The 15,682-nt window shown below is 35.2% G+C and overlaps 1 protein-coding gene across 2 annotated transcripts in view; it reads right to left on the bottom strand.

Moving 5' to 3' along the window:
- The window catches only part of prkcab (protein kinase C, alpha, b), a 214,381-nt gene extending 199,910 nt beyond the window's left edge, over nucleotides 1-14,471 (bottom strand). The window contains exons 1-2 of one of the 2 annotated variants that reach the window (XM_084417060.1): nucleotides 14,178-14,471; nucleotides 13,267-13,298 (exon numbers count right to left, since the gene is read on the bottom strand). In XM_084417060.1, the coding sequence (XP_084273186.1) occupies nucleotides 13,267-13,298; nucleotides 14,178-14,341 (196 nt within the window). In that variant the 5' untranslated portion in view covers nucleotides 14,342-14,471. The remainder of the gene's footprint in view (nucleotides 1-13,266; nucleotides 13,299-14,177) is intronic. The other variant, XM_084417059.1, reaches the window with a different exon arrangement.
- Nucleotides 14,472-15,682: the final 1,211 nt, after the last annotated feature.

The following is a 15,682-nucleotide window of genomic DNA, read 5'->3' on the forward strand; positions in this document are numbered from 1 at the left end:
CTTGGTGGCTTTCACAGTTTGCATTTAATTTTTATAATATATAATTGTTTAATATATTGAAAAATATACAGAATAATATATTGTGTTGATATATTACAATATATTGAATAATACATTGAAATCATGCAAGTCTAATTGGTCAACCTCAAATTAGTTGAGTTCAAAATATGCAAAATTCTAATGCAAATAGTTGCATACATTTTTAAACCAAGCCAATTATTTTTAACAGTGTGTGGAAACTGATCGCCTTAAATTTCTTCTCAAAGTTGTAAGCTGTTACTAAAAAGACACACAAAAGAGTGCTGGGACAATGATACTGTATTTCGTTTGAAGTCACCATTATGGTGATTAGTGTTTGCTTTAGTTGGGCTCTTGACTCTTGATGTTAGTTTTTCTCTGGCTCCTGTAACTGTGTGTTTGTAAGGCACATTTATTATGGGAAAGAAAGCCAATGAAAATGTTGGGGATAATTTGTTGGTTGTTTAGTGATGATGACATGATCATGTAGCCTAATTTACAGATTACAAGGATCATTACATAATTCTCTACCATTACTTTGGCAAGAGAGCCATCAATGTTGTGGCCACAATTGTGTGTGTGTGCGCACAAAACATTATGATCTAGTGCAGCATTTAGACACGTACAGACATCAAGAATCAGCTTATGAATTTCAACAATGGTGAGAAGATTCATGGTGCATATTGTTTGGGACTTCTGGGGTGCAGTTGTGGCCTAATGGTTAGAGATTCGGACTAATAACCCGAAGGTTGAAGGTCGAAGGAACCTAGTGAATGAGTGAATTAAGCATGTCAATGTTGTTGAGATTCATATGCTGATTGTTGGTGTGTGTGTCTAAATGATGCAGGAGTTCAAAACTTTTTTACATAATGTATTTAAAAAAAAAAATAATAATAATATTTGGCAGAACAGTGCCAGATATCTTGCTACTGCATCACATGGTTGGTAGTGCAATATATAAATGTATTTAATGATTTAACACTTATCATTGATCATTTAATCAATAATAAATCATCAAACACTGATCACCATAATGTTGACTTCAAATGAAATGGTCTACTGTTGTCCCAACACTCTTTTGTCTTTATGTATTACAGTTTTTCTCAATCAATTTGACAAATTTCTCCAAATGAATGTAGTTGCTCTCAAAACAATTAACACAGCAAACTAAACGCACTCTTATGTTGGCCAAACAGTTACATTTTACCGCATAATGAAGCCCTACATTTTATTCTAGTAATGCATTTATCACAAATAAATATTAACATCAAAACTACAAGTGTGTTCTTTGTTGATATGATAATCAAATTCAGCTGTAGATACACAAATACATGTTTTTTGTGTTCTTTAATCATGGTCTTCAAAGTTCTTTAATGACGAGTAGAATTTTCACCCTACATCCTCAACTCTTCTTACTCCATCTCCTCTATTCTCCTCCATCTATTCCTTTCAACACATCTCTTTCTACCTCTTCCACTGTTCCTCTTCCTCGCAATAATACCCTTCGTCTATCCTCTCCAAATACCTCTCACTCTTACATTTCTTCCTTTTCCCATTTTTTTTTTTTTTTTTTTTTTTTCTTTTAGCGTTTTTGTAATTGAGCTGTGTAAACAATTCGGAAATGTGCATTTCCTGTGTTATGCGCATTACTAACTCACCAGATGTTTATTTAGAGATAATTCAAGACATTCCAAGTGCAACTGAGTTTGAGTTTAGAGTTTAGAGTTTAGTTTGTTGTTTTCGGGAAAAATGGTGCACAAATTATTGTGATTTTTGTAAAACCAATAAAAAGAGCTGCAATTGGTTTTTCCTGAAATATTAAAGTTTTGTTTGGCTGTATGAACTAATTTGAAAACATTTGAGAATTTTGTGCACAGTGTTTTGAAAAAAAAAATGATGCATGTGATTTGCAATTTGCATGAAATGAAGCAAATTTTACAACATGTTCACTGTGTTAACTGTTTTGAGAACAGTTGAGAACCTGAGTTTGGAGAAACGTATCAAATCGATTGAGAAAAACTAACAGCTTACAACTTTGATTAAATCATGCATCTTCCTTCAGACAGTCCAAAGTTGATGACGTGCAATGCAGGAGCTCTTTTAAGTGATGTGATGTGAAGGCCAAGTATGGGTAACCCATACTCAGAATTTGTCCTCTACCCATCCAAGTTTACACATATTCGACCAATAGAACTGACGTGATTTCGCACATGCTTCAGACACCAGTTTCCCCGGAGGTGTCCCCATAACATCAACATCTGACGCTCAATCTCGTTCCCTTCTCAGGGAACTGGGGTAACATATATAACCCGAAGATGTCCTCAGTTAGCTTTCTAAAGCTATGAAAGACCATTTTTGAGCAGTAAAATTTCCCTGGATCATGGACTTTAAACACATTTGGGAAATTCAGTGCAGGCGCTCTTTTAAGTGACGTGATGTATAAAGCCAAGTATGGTAACCCATACTCAGTATTTGGTGGAAGAGAGCGCCGTTCATTCACTCCCCCCAACCTACATTTTCCTGCTGGTATTGAACCGGAAACCTTCGACCAATAGAACTGACGTGATTTCGCACATGCATCAGACACCAGTTTCCCCGGAGGTGTTCCCATAACATCAACATCTGACGCAGCATCTCGTTCCCTTCTCAGGGATCTGGGGTAACATATGTAACCCTAAGATGACCTCAGTTAGCTTTCTAAAGCTATGAAAGACCATTTTTGAGCAGTAAAATTTCCCTGGATCATGGATCTTAAACACATTTGGAAATTATATTTCACTGTCACTACAAAGAAAACCTCATGACAACTCATCAAGTCATCATATGTGAGCATGAAACAACAGAGCAAATTTAGTCCCGCTCTCGTAACGAGGCTAACATCGCCTGTAAGGTGTCAGCCATGTCTTCAAAATCCTTCTCACAAGCCTCAGCATTCGGGATGTCTGACAGAGGGATGTGGTAATGGAGGGTACGGCTCTCAGAGAGACATCAAAGCAAACAGAAAGTGTTGCAAGGGCTCTTCATTTGGCAAAGGCCTCTGAAGATAGATGTTCAGATACAACTCATTAGCATAGCGCTGAGAAGAGATGGCAGACACATAAACACTTCAGCTGCACTAAAACGCATTTCTGTCACTTCAGATTAAATAAACAGATGCAAGCTATTTCATTTGCAGTAAAGTTTAAACTGCTTTTTGAATGATGCTACGATGAAGCACTTTGCACCAAAATGCATGGCTTATTCATTCATTCATTGAATTAAAAGGCCTTATTTCATGCAAAAACATAATTTTTCTTGCCTTTTTTAAAATAAAATTAAGTTATATGTAGATAATAAAGGTTGGGTCAGTGCAAAATACAGTAATATTGTGAAATATTATTTCAATTTAAAATGTGAAGATATTAAAAAGTAACACAAGTTTATTTGTTTTCACATTTATAGACTGATGATGAGATGTTGTGTGTGCAGTGTGTGAACATGATGGTTTCTGTAGGTAGAGACTAAATGTGAGCAGATTCAGTGTTCCTCAAAATGAATAAAAAGTGTGAAATGCAAAGTCAGAATATTACACTAACCTGCTATAATTAAACATGTAAAATTACACAAATATATTTTACGTATTTGATCTCACTTTATTAGCCAATGTCTTCTTTGCTGTTGACCTGATAATCCAATTTCACCATGAATTAGCTGTTTTTTTCATTAAGTTTTGAACTTTCTTGTCCTGCGTCCTGTTCTTCTGTGGTTCAGTATAACAGCACAGCTGAAAGGTTTGTTTGAGCGGCGCCCTCTACTGTACAGGAGTGATTCTGCAGTTCCTTAAGCCTGAGGATTATTCAATTCACTTTTTGTGTGAAAGTGCCTTTACATTTGCCAAAAATAGACCTTTATGTTATTAAAAACAAAGAGAAAAAGTAACGTAAAAGTAACATAATGCAATAATTACTAATTACTTTAAAGCAATTACTTACTTTTAGCAATATTGTCATAGATTACTTTAAAAAGTAACTTTCCCCAACACTGATCCTTCAGAAATCATTTTTTAATATGCTGATTTGCTGCTTAAGAAACATTTCTGATTATTATCAATGGTGAAACTGCTTCATATTATTGTAGAAACCTTGATACAAAATAAATGCAGGATTCTTAAATGTCTTTACTGTTAGTTTTGGTCAATTTAATGCTAATTGAAAGTATGAATTATTAAAAAAATATATATATTTAAATATTTCTATCATGTTGATATGTTGTTGCTAGTGTCCACGGCCAGGTCTGTGATATTCTCATCTCTAGACAAGAGTTTGGTCAAGTCAAGTCAAGTCAGCTTCATTTATACAGCGCTTTTACCAATATAGATTAGTTTAACTAGATTACTTTAGTTAAAGTTAGTTTCGATTGATTCACTTCCGTTGCAAAGATCAATAGTTATTAACTTAGAAGCCGCTTATTTTTTTCTTTTTCTATCTCCAGTACAAACATGCAGGCCGAGATAAGTGCTAAACTTGCCTTCACGAACCCTAACTAGGTTCAACACTACTAGAGTTGATAATGCTGAACTCAACAAGCACTAAAGCAAGTAACAGTTGGAGTGAGTCACTCTCAGGCACATAAATGAGGGCATGAGTGTTTCCATGTGTCTGACATTTGGGCACATGCGCTCTTATCTGAGGTCTAATCCTTCTTTCAACAGTTCTTCGAAAGGCCAACTAAAACACGAGAGATAGCGAGGGAAATCTTCCAGACCTTGGAAACAGCAACCGTTACCCTGTCAGCACACTAAAGGACTGCTGGCGTTCTGCTACTGCTCACTCTGTGATGAAAACATCCACTTCTGTTTCCATTGCTCTCGCTTACTGTTTACGTTCCCCTAGCCAGCGTCTCGCTCGAGCTCATCCTTCACCCGCAGCGACTCTCGCTTCGGTTCTGGACATGGCAAGACTCTCCAGATAAAGTGCCACCTGACTTCAAAGACTGGAGGAAAACGTCTGCATTAGCCAGCTGATATATTCTGTGCCAGCGCTGAAGAGGGCAGACTCACGCTATTCACATGACAGACCTGTTAGCGCTGACCCTTGAAGAAGAGAAACCCAGACAAAACAGAGCCAAATTTGGACAGAGAACGAAGGAAGACAAGGTTGTGTGCTCCAAAACGGCCTCTTCTTTCCTTTGTATCTCTGATTGAAACGGTGTATTCAATAAGAAAAGTAAGCAGGGGTTGATTTTGGACCATGTGGAATTGAATAGATGGTGAAAAGTTTATATAATGTGTCTTTACTAGCATTTAAATGAATTACCAAACACTGTTGTCGTGCGAATGAACGGCCAGAACACATTAAAAGTTTTCAGTTTTCTGTTACAACGGTGTCGTGTTAGTGCTCCCTAATTTAATAACTAATGATCTTTACAATGGCAGTGAATCAATCAATCAAAACTAACTTTAGCTGGACAATAACTTTATTCTAGAGCTGCTGTAAAGCCAAAACAATCTCTGTTACTGTAATGTCTTATTATCACTGTAAAGCTGCTTTGAAACAATCTATATTGGTAAAAGTGCTGTATAAATGAAGGTGACTTGACTTGAATTATGCACTTGTTGTCCTTTAGGAAAATTAACCATGGTATTTACTACAAATAAAACTAAAAGGGGTTTGGAGGGAACGGGTGAAAATAAGAGGGTTTGGTGATGGCAGGGAAAAAGGAAAGTTGCTTGATGAGGTGAAGGTATTTTATTGAACAGATAAATTGCCATATGTAGCTCTCTAACAGAGTTTATTTAAAGCATCATCAATTGTAAATGCTCATATTCATATATAAGCACAACCAAAACAATGTTCTTCCGCAAAATACATGCAGTTCTGTTTTTAACTGCTAGAGGGCCAAAAGTTACACAGTGGACCTTTAACAAACTTCATTAGGTCATTAGATGTTGGTTAGTGTTTTGAAGCGAGATAATGTAACTAACACATTTGAAGAGCTGTATTGTAATGTTTTGTCAAACAATAAAAAGCATTTTTTAAATGTATTGTTTCATTTCTTCCCTAGCTTCCAATTTTGTTTAAACAGAATATATTTAATACAGAAATCTCACAATCAAAATAGTATAATTCAGAGAAGAAAATGCATTACTTTTAACAAATGATTTAAGGCAGCAATAATGCTATATTTGTTATTTATCATGTATGTGTTTTATGGTTAACTTAAAATAGTTAAGAGAAGAGGCGAAAATCTAGTTGCAACAGTTTATTAAACAAACAAAGATAATCCAAACAGGAAAGATGATGACAATAATCCAAACAGGGAACAGAAACGCAACTGCATTTTCAAACACATGTGAAGACAACGACCGAACAAAGACAACTGAAACACAGGATAACAAGGAACAGGTGAGAGTAATCAATCGTTATGGAAACCAGCAGGGGTAACTATGGAAATTAAACAAAACAAGAATTAAACACAGGAAGTGAAAACCAGAGCCAGCAAGACAACAGAATATCTAAAATAGGAGTCACAAAACAGGGGGAACTGTGACATTAACTTAGACTAGATAATACATAATTGACTTTTTATTTAATGAACAAATGATTTTGATGACAGGCTACTGACGTAAAATTGATTTGTTTACTGTTGTTAATTCAACTTCAACCTGTAAGGCAATGGGTTTTCTTCACACAATTTTCTAGTAAAGTCATCTAATTCGGGTTGAGAGCAGCATCCACATTTTTTTCAGACAGACATATTACTGTTAAAATAACGATGCTAAAGATAGCTAAAATTGACTCCACATCAGCTAGTAAAAGAGGAAAGAGGAAGAGAGTGAGAGAGAAAATTGGACGAAATCAAATAATCTCTTCATAGAAGAGCCCATAAAAAATTATCATTGGTATTTTTTATTTCCAGGGAGTACTGAGGCGAAACGGGGATTCTCATCATATTCCTAATGATCTGTAACAGGATCCGGCACACTGCACACTAGGTAGAGCTCACTGTAGGTGGAGTGAGGGTGTCTGTTTGTCATCCCTGCTGAAACAAACTGCTTAATCCAGACTAAACTACTTTGGTGGTCTTAGCTGGTCCAGCCCTGGTCATAGACTAGGCTCAGACTGCAGGTAAATGTGGCCCAGATCCGATTTTTTTTTTTGTCATGACAGTGTGAAAGGCACAAACCACATGGAATCTGATCTTTTCGATTCTGATCTGGGCCACTTCCATATCAAGACAGTTGTGAAAGGTAATGGAAGGACAGTGATGGCATCCTCATCTTTGTTTATAATATTGCCTGCGCATACATTCAACACCATGCTTGCACTCTCAGAAAATGAAACTACTGCAACTGACTTAAAACCACACAGCATGAAATCAACTGCAAATAAAAGAAGACAATACATCTCTCAAGATATCAGCAGAAGTTCTTTTTGAGAATTAACAGAGGTTTAGATGTTGATTTATTGAAAATGCCGGTCACCATTATGCTGATCAGTGTTTGATTTAGTTGTGCTGTTTGACTCTTGACTTTTTATGTGAGTTTGTGGTCTTTGTAACACACACACACACACACACACACACACACACACAGGATGCATTCACTCTAGAAAGTATAAGTATAAGAAGACAAAGTAGAAATGAATGCAACAAAGAGCTCCGTCTTTAGAAAAAAATATTTAAAAGTAACTATTAAAAATATACAATAAATTAAAAAGTGATGCCAAGTGCAGAACTCCCGTTAACACAATGACGGTAAAAATAACGTGCACGCTTATTATGATCATCACATTAATCTGCATACAGCCCAAAAATACGGCTTTAGATGTGTTTCACGCAAGAACCACCATACAATCAGATAACACCAAAGCCTGTCATTTTGATCTTTAAAATATTTAGGCCTAGTCAAAACCAAAATGTATTCAGACACCTTCAACATTTCTCACATTATCACAGTTTATTCGCTATAGTTTAGAAAATGGTAATAAAATATTAGAAGATCTCACATATTTTTGGATATTTCATAGTTAGACTGTCTCACAGATGAATTATGTTGAATATCTGTCAGCTGTTAAATTTAACTACACAATTAGATAATACCAGTTTAGATCAACCGATCACCAAGCAATGCTTCATTTTGTTCAGTCTGTGTGTAAAAAGAGCATTAGCAATTAAAGAAAAAACACTTCAGCAAAACATGATCAGGTCAAAGTGTCTGAATCATTTTTGGTCCCAGATTTGTATAAATGTTACTGGTAGTCACTGTATGAAGAGTTTTTGGGTATAATATGTCAGAGTTTACTTTATTTTACTCTCCTCACTTACATAAGTGAACTATAGTGTCCTGATCACACTAGTTAAAGAATATCAAAAATGATAATCTGGTGTCTGAATAACTTTTGGTTTGACCGTAAGAATCATTAACTTTTTTTCTGGAGAAGATGTTCGTGAATCCGGCGCCTGGTTCAGTTCAGGATACCTCATCATCTCACCATCAGTTTCATGAGTAATCCGCTCAGTGAAACACAGGTGACCACAGGTCTGGAGTCTCTCATCACGAGCCTCAAAGCTCTTGGTGAGATATCAGAAGCCTTTTCATTGTTACACACCATTACACACATGTCCCCAACGCTTCCAAGAACATGCACTCTCTGGCCCGGCCCTCGTGTTCGCTTCCCACTCCACTGCACACACACACACACACACACACACACACCGTCAGCGAAGCCATCTGTGTGTGAGCTCTCCGACAGCCAGCCTGTCTCATGCTGTCCTCACTTCTCCAGTGAAGAAGTGGATGCAGAACGAGAGGTGGAGGTTAGAGCCGTCTGGAGCAACACATGCTGACCGACCGCGATGAAGAGTCAACTAGAGATTACTAAAAACTCTGGCCAGTTGATAATACCTAGAATATCAAAATCGACTGCTGGCGGTAGATCCTCCTATTTAGCACTAAAACTCTGGAACAGTCTTCCTAACATTGTCCGGGAAGCAGACACACTCTCTCAGTTCAAAGCTAGGCTAAAAACACATCTCTTTGACCTAGCATACACATAACACATGATAAGCAAGAATTTAATTCATTGCAATTTCATGCAAATTCAACCAATCAATGCATTATTTTTGGCTGCTTGGTTTTTTTCCCACAAAAAAAACGAACAAACATTAATCTGAGGGGGGAATGCAATATTACAGAATCAAAATCCATAATTCCAATCCCAAACAAAATGATCAATGTGTTTAAAAAAAAAGCAATTCCATTACTTTCGAATCCAAAAATCGAAGAAAAAGTCCTGATAAAAATGACTAAAATGACTAAAAGTGTTTGCTCAGCATGCTTGCAATGCGTTGACCCGTCATTCACACTTGCATACTCGTGTAAAGCACGTCTGTGCTCCAACACAGCAGAGGAAATATATATTCCCTGATGTACACACACATCCTCGAAGACTTGACCATCTTCCATGGCTAATGTCCAGTTGACAGGAAGATACACAAATATGATACATGATATACCTTTGCCATCTGTGAGCATCTGAGTCTGCCAACTCATCCTGTGTGTGTGTGTGTGTGTGTGTGTGTGTGAGGGTGTGTGTGTGTGTGTGTGTGTGTGTGTGTGTGTGTGTGTGTGTGTGTGTGTGTGTGTGTGTGTGTGTGTGTGTGTGTTTCTGCTCAATGAGCCATGATGAAAACATACACTTTGACTGTAAGTACTACTGATGCTGTCAATTAACATACAAATATTTATGGATTTTGGGGTCCTGGGAACATAATGATTCAGTATCCACATCCCCATATATTATTTATTTATTTATTTTACAGTTACATTACCAGTCAAAAGTTTTGGATCGGGAAGATTTTTAATGTTTTTAAAATAAGTCTCTTCTGCTCACCAAGCCTGCATTTATTTGATTAAAAATACAAAAAAAACAGTAATATTGTGAAATATTATTACAATTTAAAATAATGGTTTTCTATGTGAATATATAATAAAGTGCAATTTATTCATGTGATCAAAGCTGAATTTTCAGCATCATTACTCCAGTCTTCAGTGTCACATGATCCTTCAGAAATCATTCTAATATGATGATTTGATGATCAAGAAACATTAATTATTATTATCAATGTTGAAAACTGTTGTGTAATTTTTTTAATTTTTTTTTCAGGATTATGTAATGAATAGAAAGTTCAAAAGAACAGCATTTATCTGAAATATAATATTTTGTAACATTATAAATGTCTTTACTGTAACTTTTGATCAATTTAATTCATCCTTGATGAATAAAAGTATTGATTTATTTCATTTCTTTCCCCTAGACAATAAAATAAAAATTCTTACTGACCCCAATCTTTTGAACGGTGGTGTTTAATGTTACAAAAGCTTTCTATTTCAGATAAATGCTTTATATTCATCAAAGAATCCTGAAATAAAAATGTAAATAACTGTTTTCAACATTGATAATGATGTTTCGTGATCATCATCATATCAAATGTTATTGCTGCACCGCGGCTCTGACAGACTCGAACCCCTGTAATATTTCTAAACAGTGTCCGGGGACTGAAGAAGTGCTAGTGCAGCATTAGCGAGCGATGCTAGTTTCACTCTAAGACGTTTTGCTGGCACTGATAAGCCCCTCTCATTGGTCCAAATGTCCATTTCACTGCACATCACCTGTATATTAAACATCAAATATGTTTTGACAGGCTGTCACATTACACAGCACTTCACTTTCAGTGTGCGGAGACAAACTCCCGGAGTCGTCACGCCTGGTTAGGACACGGTCCAGGAAGACTGCTTACCTGGCATCTTTTACCTGCCATCTACTTTAAAAAGGGCTTTGCCTATCCATTTTTCAAGCCGTCTATTTGAAGCGACAGCTGTCTGAAGCTACACACTTTTTGCACTTGTCTTCCTGTATATAAAAACACATTTAATTGCTAATATAGTTTAAAAAATATTTTTCTTGTACTAAGTGGATTGTATATGCAATAGCTTTGTTTTCTTTCTTGGGTATGTGTGCTGGAAAGGACGGGAATTCCTTGAAAAATCTATTAATATATATATATATATATATAATATTAATAGTATTTATATTAATAAGGGCTTAGAAACGATTAATCACGATTAATCACATCCAAAATAAAAGTTTGTGTTTACATAATATGTGTACTGTGTATAAATATTTTGTACATATAAAATTACACATATATATATATATATATATATATATATATATATATTTAAGAAATGGTTGCATGTATGTGCTGAATATATATTTATACATAATTTATATTATATTTTATAAGTATTTTATATATTAAAAACACATTTTTCTTAAATATATGCATGCATGTGTGTATTTATACTGTATATATATATAAATAAATAATTATACACAGTACACACATTATGTGAACACAAACTTTTATTTTGGATGCAATTAATCGCGATTAATCGTTTCCCAGCCCTAATATATATATATATATATATATATGAAGAGTTCAGATGCAAAGGCATCTAAGTGCCATCTGAAATTTTCTTCTAGAATGATCATCATTTTTATCAAGCTTGAATATTTAAGTTCAGTAATTTCACTTAAATGGCAATGAAGATTACCTATTAATTGTCATTTAAGTGAAATTATTGAACTTAAATAAACGAGCTTGATAAAAATGATAATCATTCTAGAAGAAAATTTCAGATGGCACTTAGAGGCTTTTGCATCTGAACTCTTCATATATATATATAATTATGTCCCAAATGACACTTTGCAGTTATATGTGTACTCATGCACAGTGTTAGGGGTAAAGGGGCACAGTGTTATGTAATCTGATTACTTTTTTCAAGTAACTAGTAAAGTAGAATTTTAAATGATTATTGCAAGTTACTTTGTTTTCCCGTTCATGGACTTTTAACTGATATAAATCATGAGTAAGTGCAGAGGCGGTGTGTGTGTGTGTGTGTGTGTGTGTGTGTGTGTGTGTGTATGTGTGTGTGTGAACATGATGGTTATTGTAGCACTAGACTAAATGTGAGCATGCATTTACTCATCTTACTCAAAAACAGAGTCAGTATTCCTCAAAATTAATCAAGAGTGAAACGTGAACTCGTAATATTATACACACTGCAATAATTAAATATGTTAAGTTACACAAATATAGCCTACTTTTCCCCGGTTTTACACACAAGGCTTGAGCTAGTCCCAGACTAAAACACACGTAACCGTTTGAGCTGTTTTAACCAAAGGCACATCTTAAAATATGTCAGTGCCATTGTTTAGTCTCAAGATGCACATCAGTAACGTCTTCTTAGACACGTTTATAAAAGCCACTTAAAGGGATAGTTCAGCCAAAAATTAAAATTAGCCCATGATTTATTCACCTCAAGCCATTCTAGGTGTATATGACTTTCTTCTTTCAGACGAACACAATCTGAGGTATGTTAAAAAATGTCCTGGCTTTTCCAAGCTTTATAATGGGAGTCAATGGGTATATATTTTTTTTAGGTTAACCCTTTAGCGTTCCTGTCATATTTCCCCCTAAAACGCCTAAAAAAGGCATACCCAAAATAATTTGCATTCTGTTCTTGAACCATTAGGAGTATATGTGTGGTTTTGGTCTCTTTTGAGGTTTGTTCCTACACAGTCAGCGCTCAGGTCTGGGCTTTGTAGAAGGCACAATTACGTTGTAATTTCGGAGCCGAAACAGAGAAACAACATGCAAACACAAAGCTGGAAGCACAGGATTGGCCAGAAACATTTACTCAGCTGCATAGTGTTCATCAAAACCCCCTTTCTGATTCGGGACCTGCCACTTATCAAAAGCCAACCGATTTAAACAGATTTGTCCAAGAACATTACAGCAGCACCAGAGCTCTGGCAAGACCTGCACTTTCCACATTATCCAAACCATGTGTTCCTCTAATCACACAAACATGACACAAACTGAACAACCTAATAAACCCTGGTGAAGCTCAACACTTGAGGAACACAATCATCGGAGAACAGATTCAGTGACACTAAACCACATCCTCTCTCACACACACACACAGGTATTCCTATCATTATGAGGACATTTCATAAATATATTGATTTTTATACAGTATTATATTTTTATTTCCCCAAACCAGAAAACATCATTTCAACTATTTTCCCTCATGGGGAACAAAGAAAGAAAATGTCCCAACAAGGTAAAAAATGACTGGTATTGCCATACTTCTGGGACATTTGGTCACACACACACACACACACACACACACACACACAGTACCTTGGCACTGGAAGCCTTGTTTTCCGAATCCCCTGTAGAGTTGCATTCGATAAGAGAAAGACAGAAAAAAAAAGTGTTAGTCACAAAGCTGCAAAATACTATAACTTGATAACTTTCACTGTTTTAAAACAACATTAAATTTGTTTTATCGCCCTCTTTATCAAACGTGGGATTTCTGAGGTGAAATGTGCAAGATACACACTTTAACCTTAATGATCGCGAGAGGTTGAATAGCATTAAAGCAGGATTTAGATATTAAATGCCTGAAACATCTGTTCGGCAAATCCAGTTTGATGATGATGATGATGATGATGATGATGTCATGAATGCGCATTAATGGCTCATTATCATCATCTGTAACCATTATCTGTCTTTAGTCGAAATGAAACGTTACATTTATTTTAATTATTACTATTATTGCGAATGCATGATCATAATAATGACACACACAAAGCCTGCTGGAATACCTAACACTATAAATTATGGAATTATACAAAACAAAACCAATATAAAATGGCTTCATGCAGAGGAACAACAAAATATCTCATTTTACTTTAAACATTTATGTCATTTTAAGCAGTTTTTTCTCATGCAAACAAACCACCTAGTAAATATAACTTACAAATGAGTTTAAATGCTAAATAAATAGGCAACGTGCAAAGTAAATAACACAACCATTTTTTTTTTTCAAGCCCATAACTAGACATGCAAACACATTGTCATGCACATTTTTTAATTTATGCACCTCAATTTTCTATGAAAGGAAAAAAAATTGTTTGCTTAAAATGAAATGCATGGCAACAATAAAAAAAAGTAATAAATTCTAGACAGCTGTCAACTCACTCATTTAAAAGTGCATTAGTGAAAGTTTGCAGTGTAAAGCTCTCGTGTGTGTGTGGAGAGAGTGTTACCAGATGAAGTCGGTGCAGTGGCTGCAGAATGTGGGTTGCTTGAAGAAGCGCGCGGTGAATTTGTGGTTTTTAACTTCGTGCACGTTCTTCTGTCGCAAGGCTCCTTTGCGCGCGAATCGATTGACGATAGTGGAGTCATTGATCTGTATCAGATGATCAGCCATCGCTATTCCTCAGGTGTGTGTGTGTGTGTGTGTGTGTGTGTGTCCTCTACTGTACGCGTTTCTCCTGTTACCGCGCGCGCCCCTCTCTCTCTCTCTCTCTCTCTCTCTCTCTCTGTCTCTCTCTCTCACTGACGCTGACGTCAACGCTCCGTCTATTCCTGACGCGACGCGAGGGTGTGCAGCGTCATCACGCGGAGGAAAATAGGAACAACACACTACACTGAAAAAATAATAATATGATCAATAAGTTATGACAACATATGTTTTTACAATGCTTGAACTCATCAAAATAAGTTAAGCAACACATTTTCTTTTAAGTCAGTTTAATGTAATTTAAGTTGAAATTACTTAAACATCCAAGTTGATTGTACATAAAAAGATTAAGCCAGCAACTTTTTTTTTACAGTGTAGTCTTCATAACCTGGTGTGTGATTGTATTTGAGAATGGATATTTATAAATATGGCCGTTTGTTTGGTCATATATTTTATTGGTCATTAGAATTGAATGGTGCACATTTGCAAATTATACTTTAAGGTCATGTTTCTGAAAAAATAGTTTCTGGTTCACATCAGATTTGAATTTCTTATTGATTTAAGCAAATTGCATGTGTTATTGCAAAATATTAAGTACAATTGTCTACAATTTACTCAATGACTATGACTTGTTGATCAAAACTGAGGAGTTGACTCTCAGTGAAACTTCTAAACGTTCTTTCATCGCATGCAAAATTATGTATTTAGTGATCAAAATCTGTCAGACATGATACTGTTTATATATATATACAGTACCAGTCAAAAGTTTGGAAACATTACTATTTTTAATGTTTTTGAAAGAAGTCTCTTATGCTCATCAAGCCTGCAGTTAAAAAAAAAAAAAAAAAAAAAAAAAAACAGTAATATTATGAAATATTATTACAATTTAAAATAATGGTTCTCTTTTTTAATATACTTTAAAATGTAATTTATTTTTGTGATGCAAAGCTGAATTTTCATCAGCAAGTACTCCAGTCTCTGGTGTCTTATGATCCTTCAGAAATCATTCTAATATGATGATTTATGATCAATGTTGGAAACAGTTGTGCTGCTTAATATTTTTTATAACCTGAGATACTTTTTTCAGGATTATTTGATGAATAAAAAGTAAAAAAGATCTGTATTTATTTAGAATAGAAATCTTTTGTAACAATATACACTACTGTTCAAAAGTTTGGGAACAATAACTTTTTTTTTTTTAAGAAATTAGTACTTTAATTCAACAAGAATGTGTTAAATTGATAAAAGGTGATGGTAACGATTTATATTGTTAGAAATGTTTTTATTTTGAATAAATGCTGTTTTTAT

The sequence above is a fragment of the Rutilus rutilus genome (assembly GCF_951802725.1).
Source record: "Rutilus rutilus genome assembly, chromosome: 1".
Lineage (NCBI taxonomy): Eukaryota > Metazoa > Chordata > Actinopteri > Cypriniformes > Leuciscidae > Rutilus > Rutilus rutilus.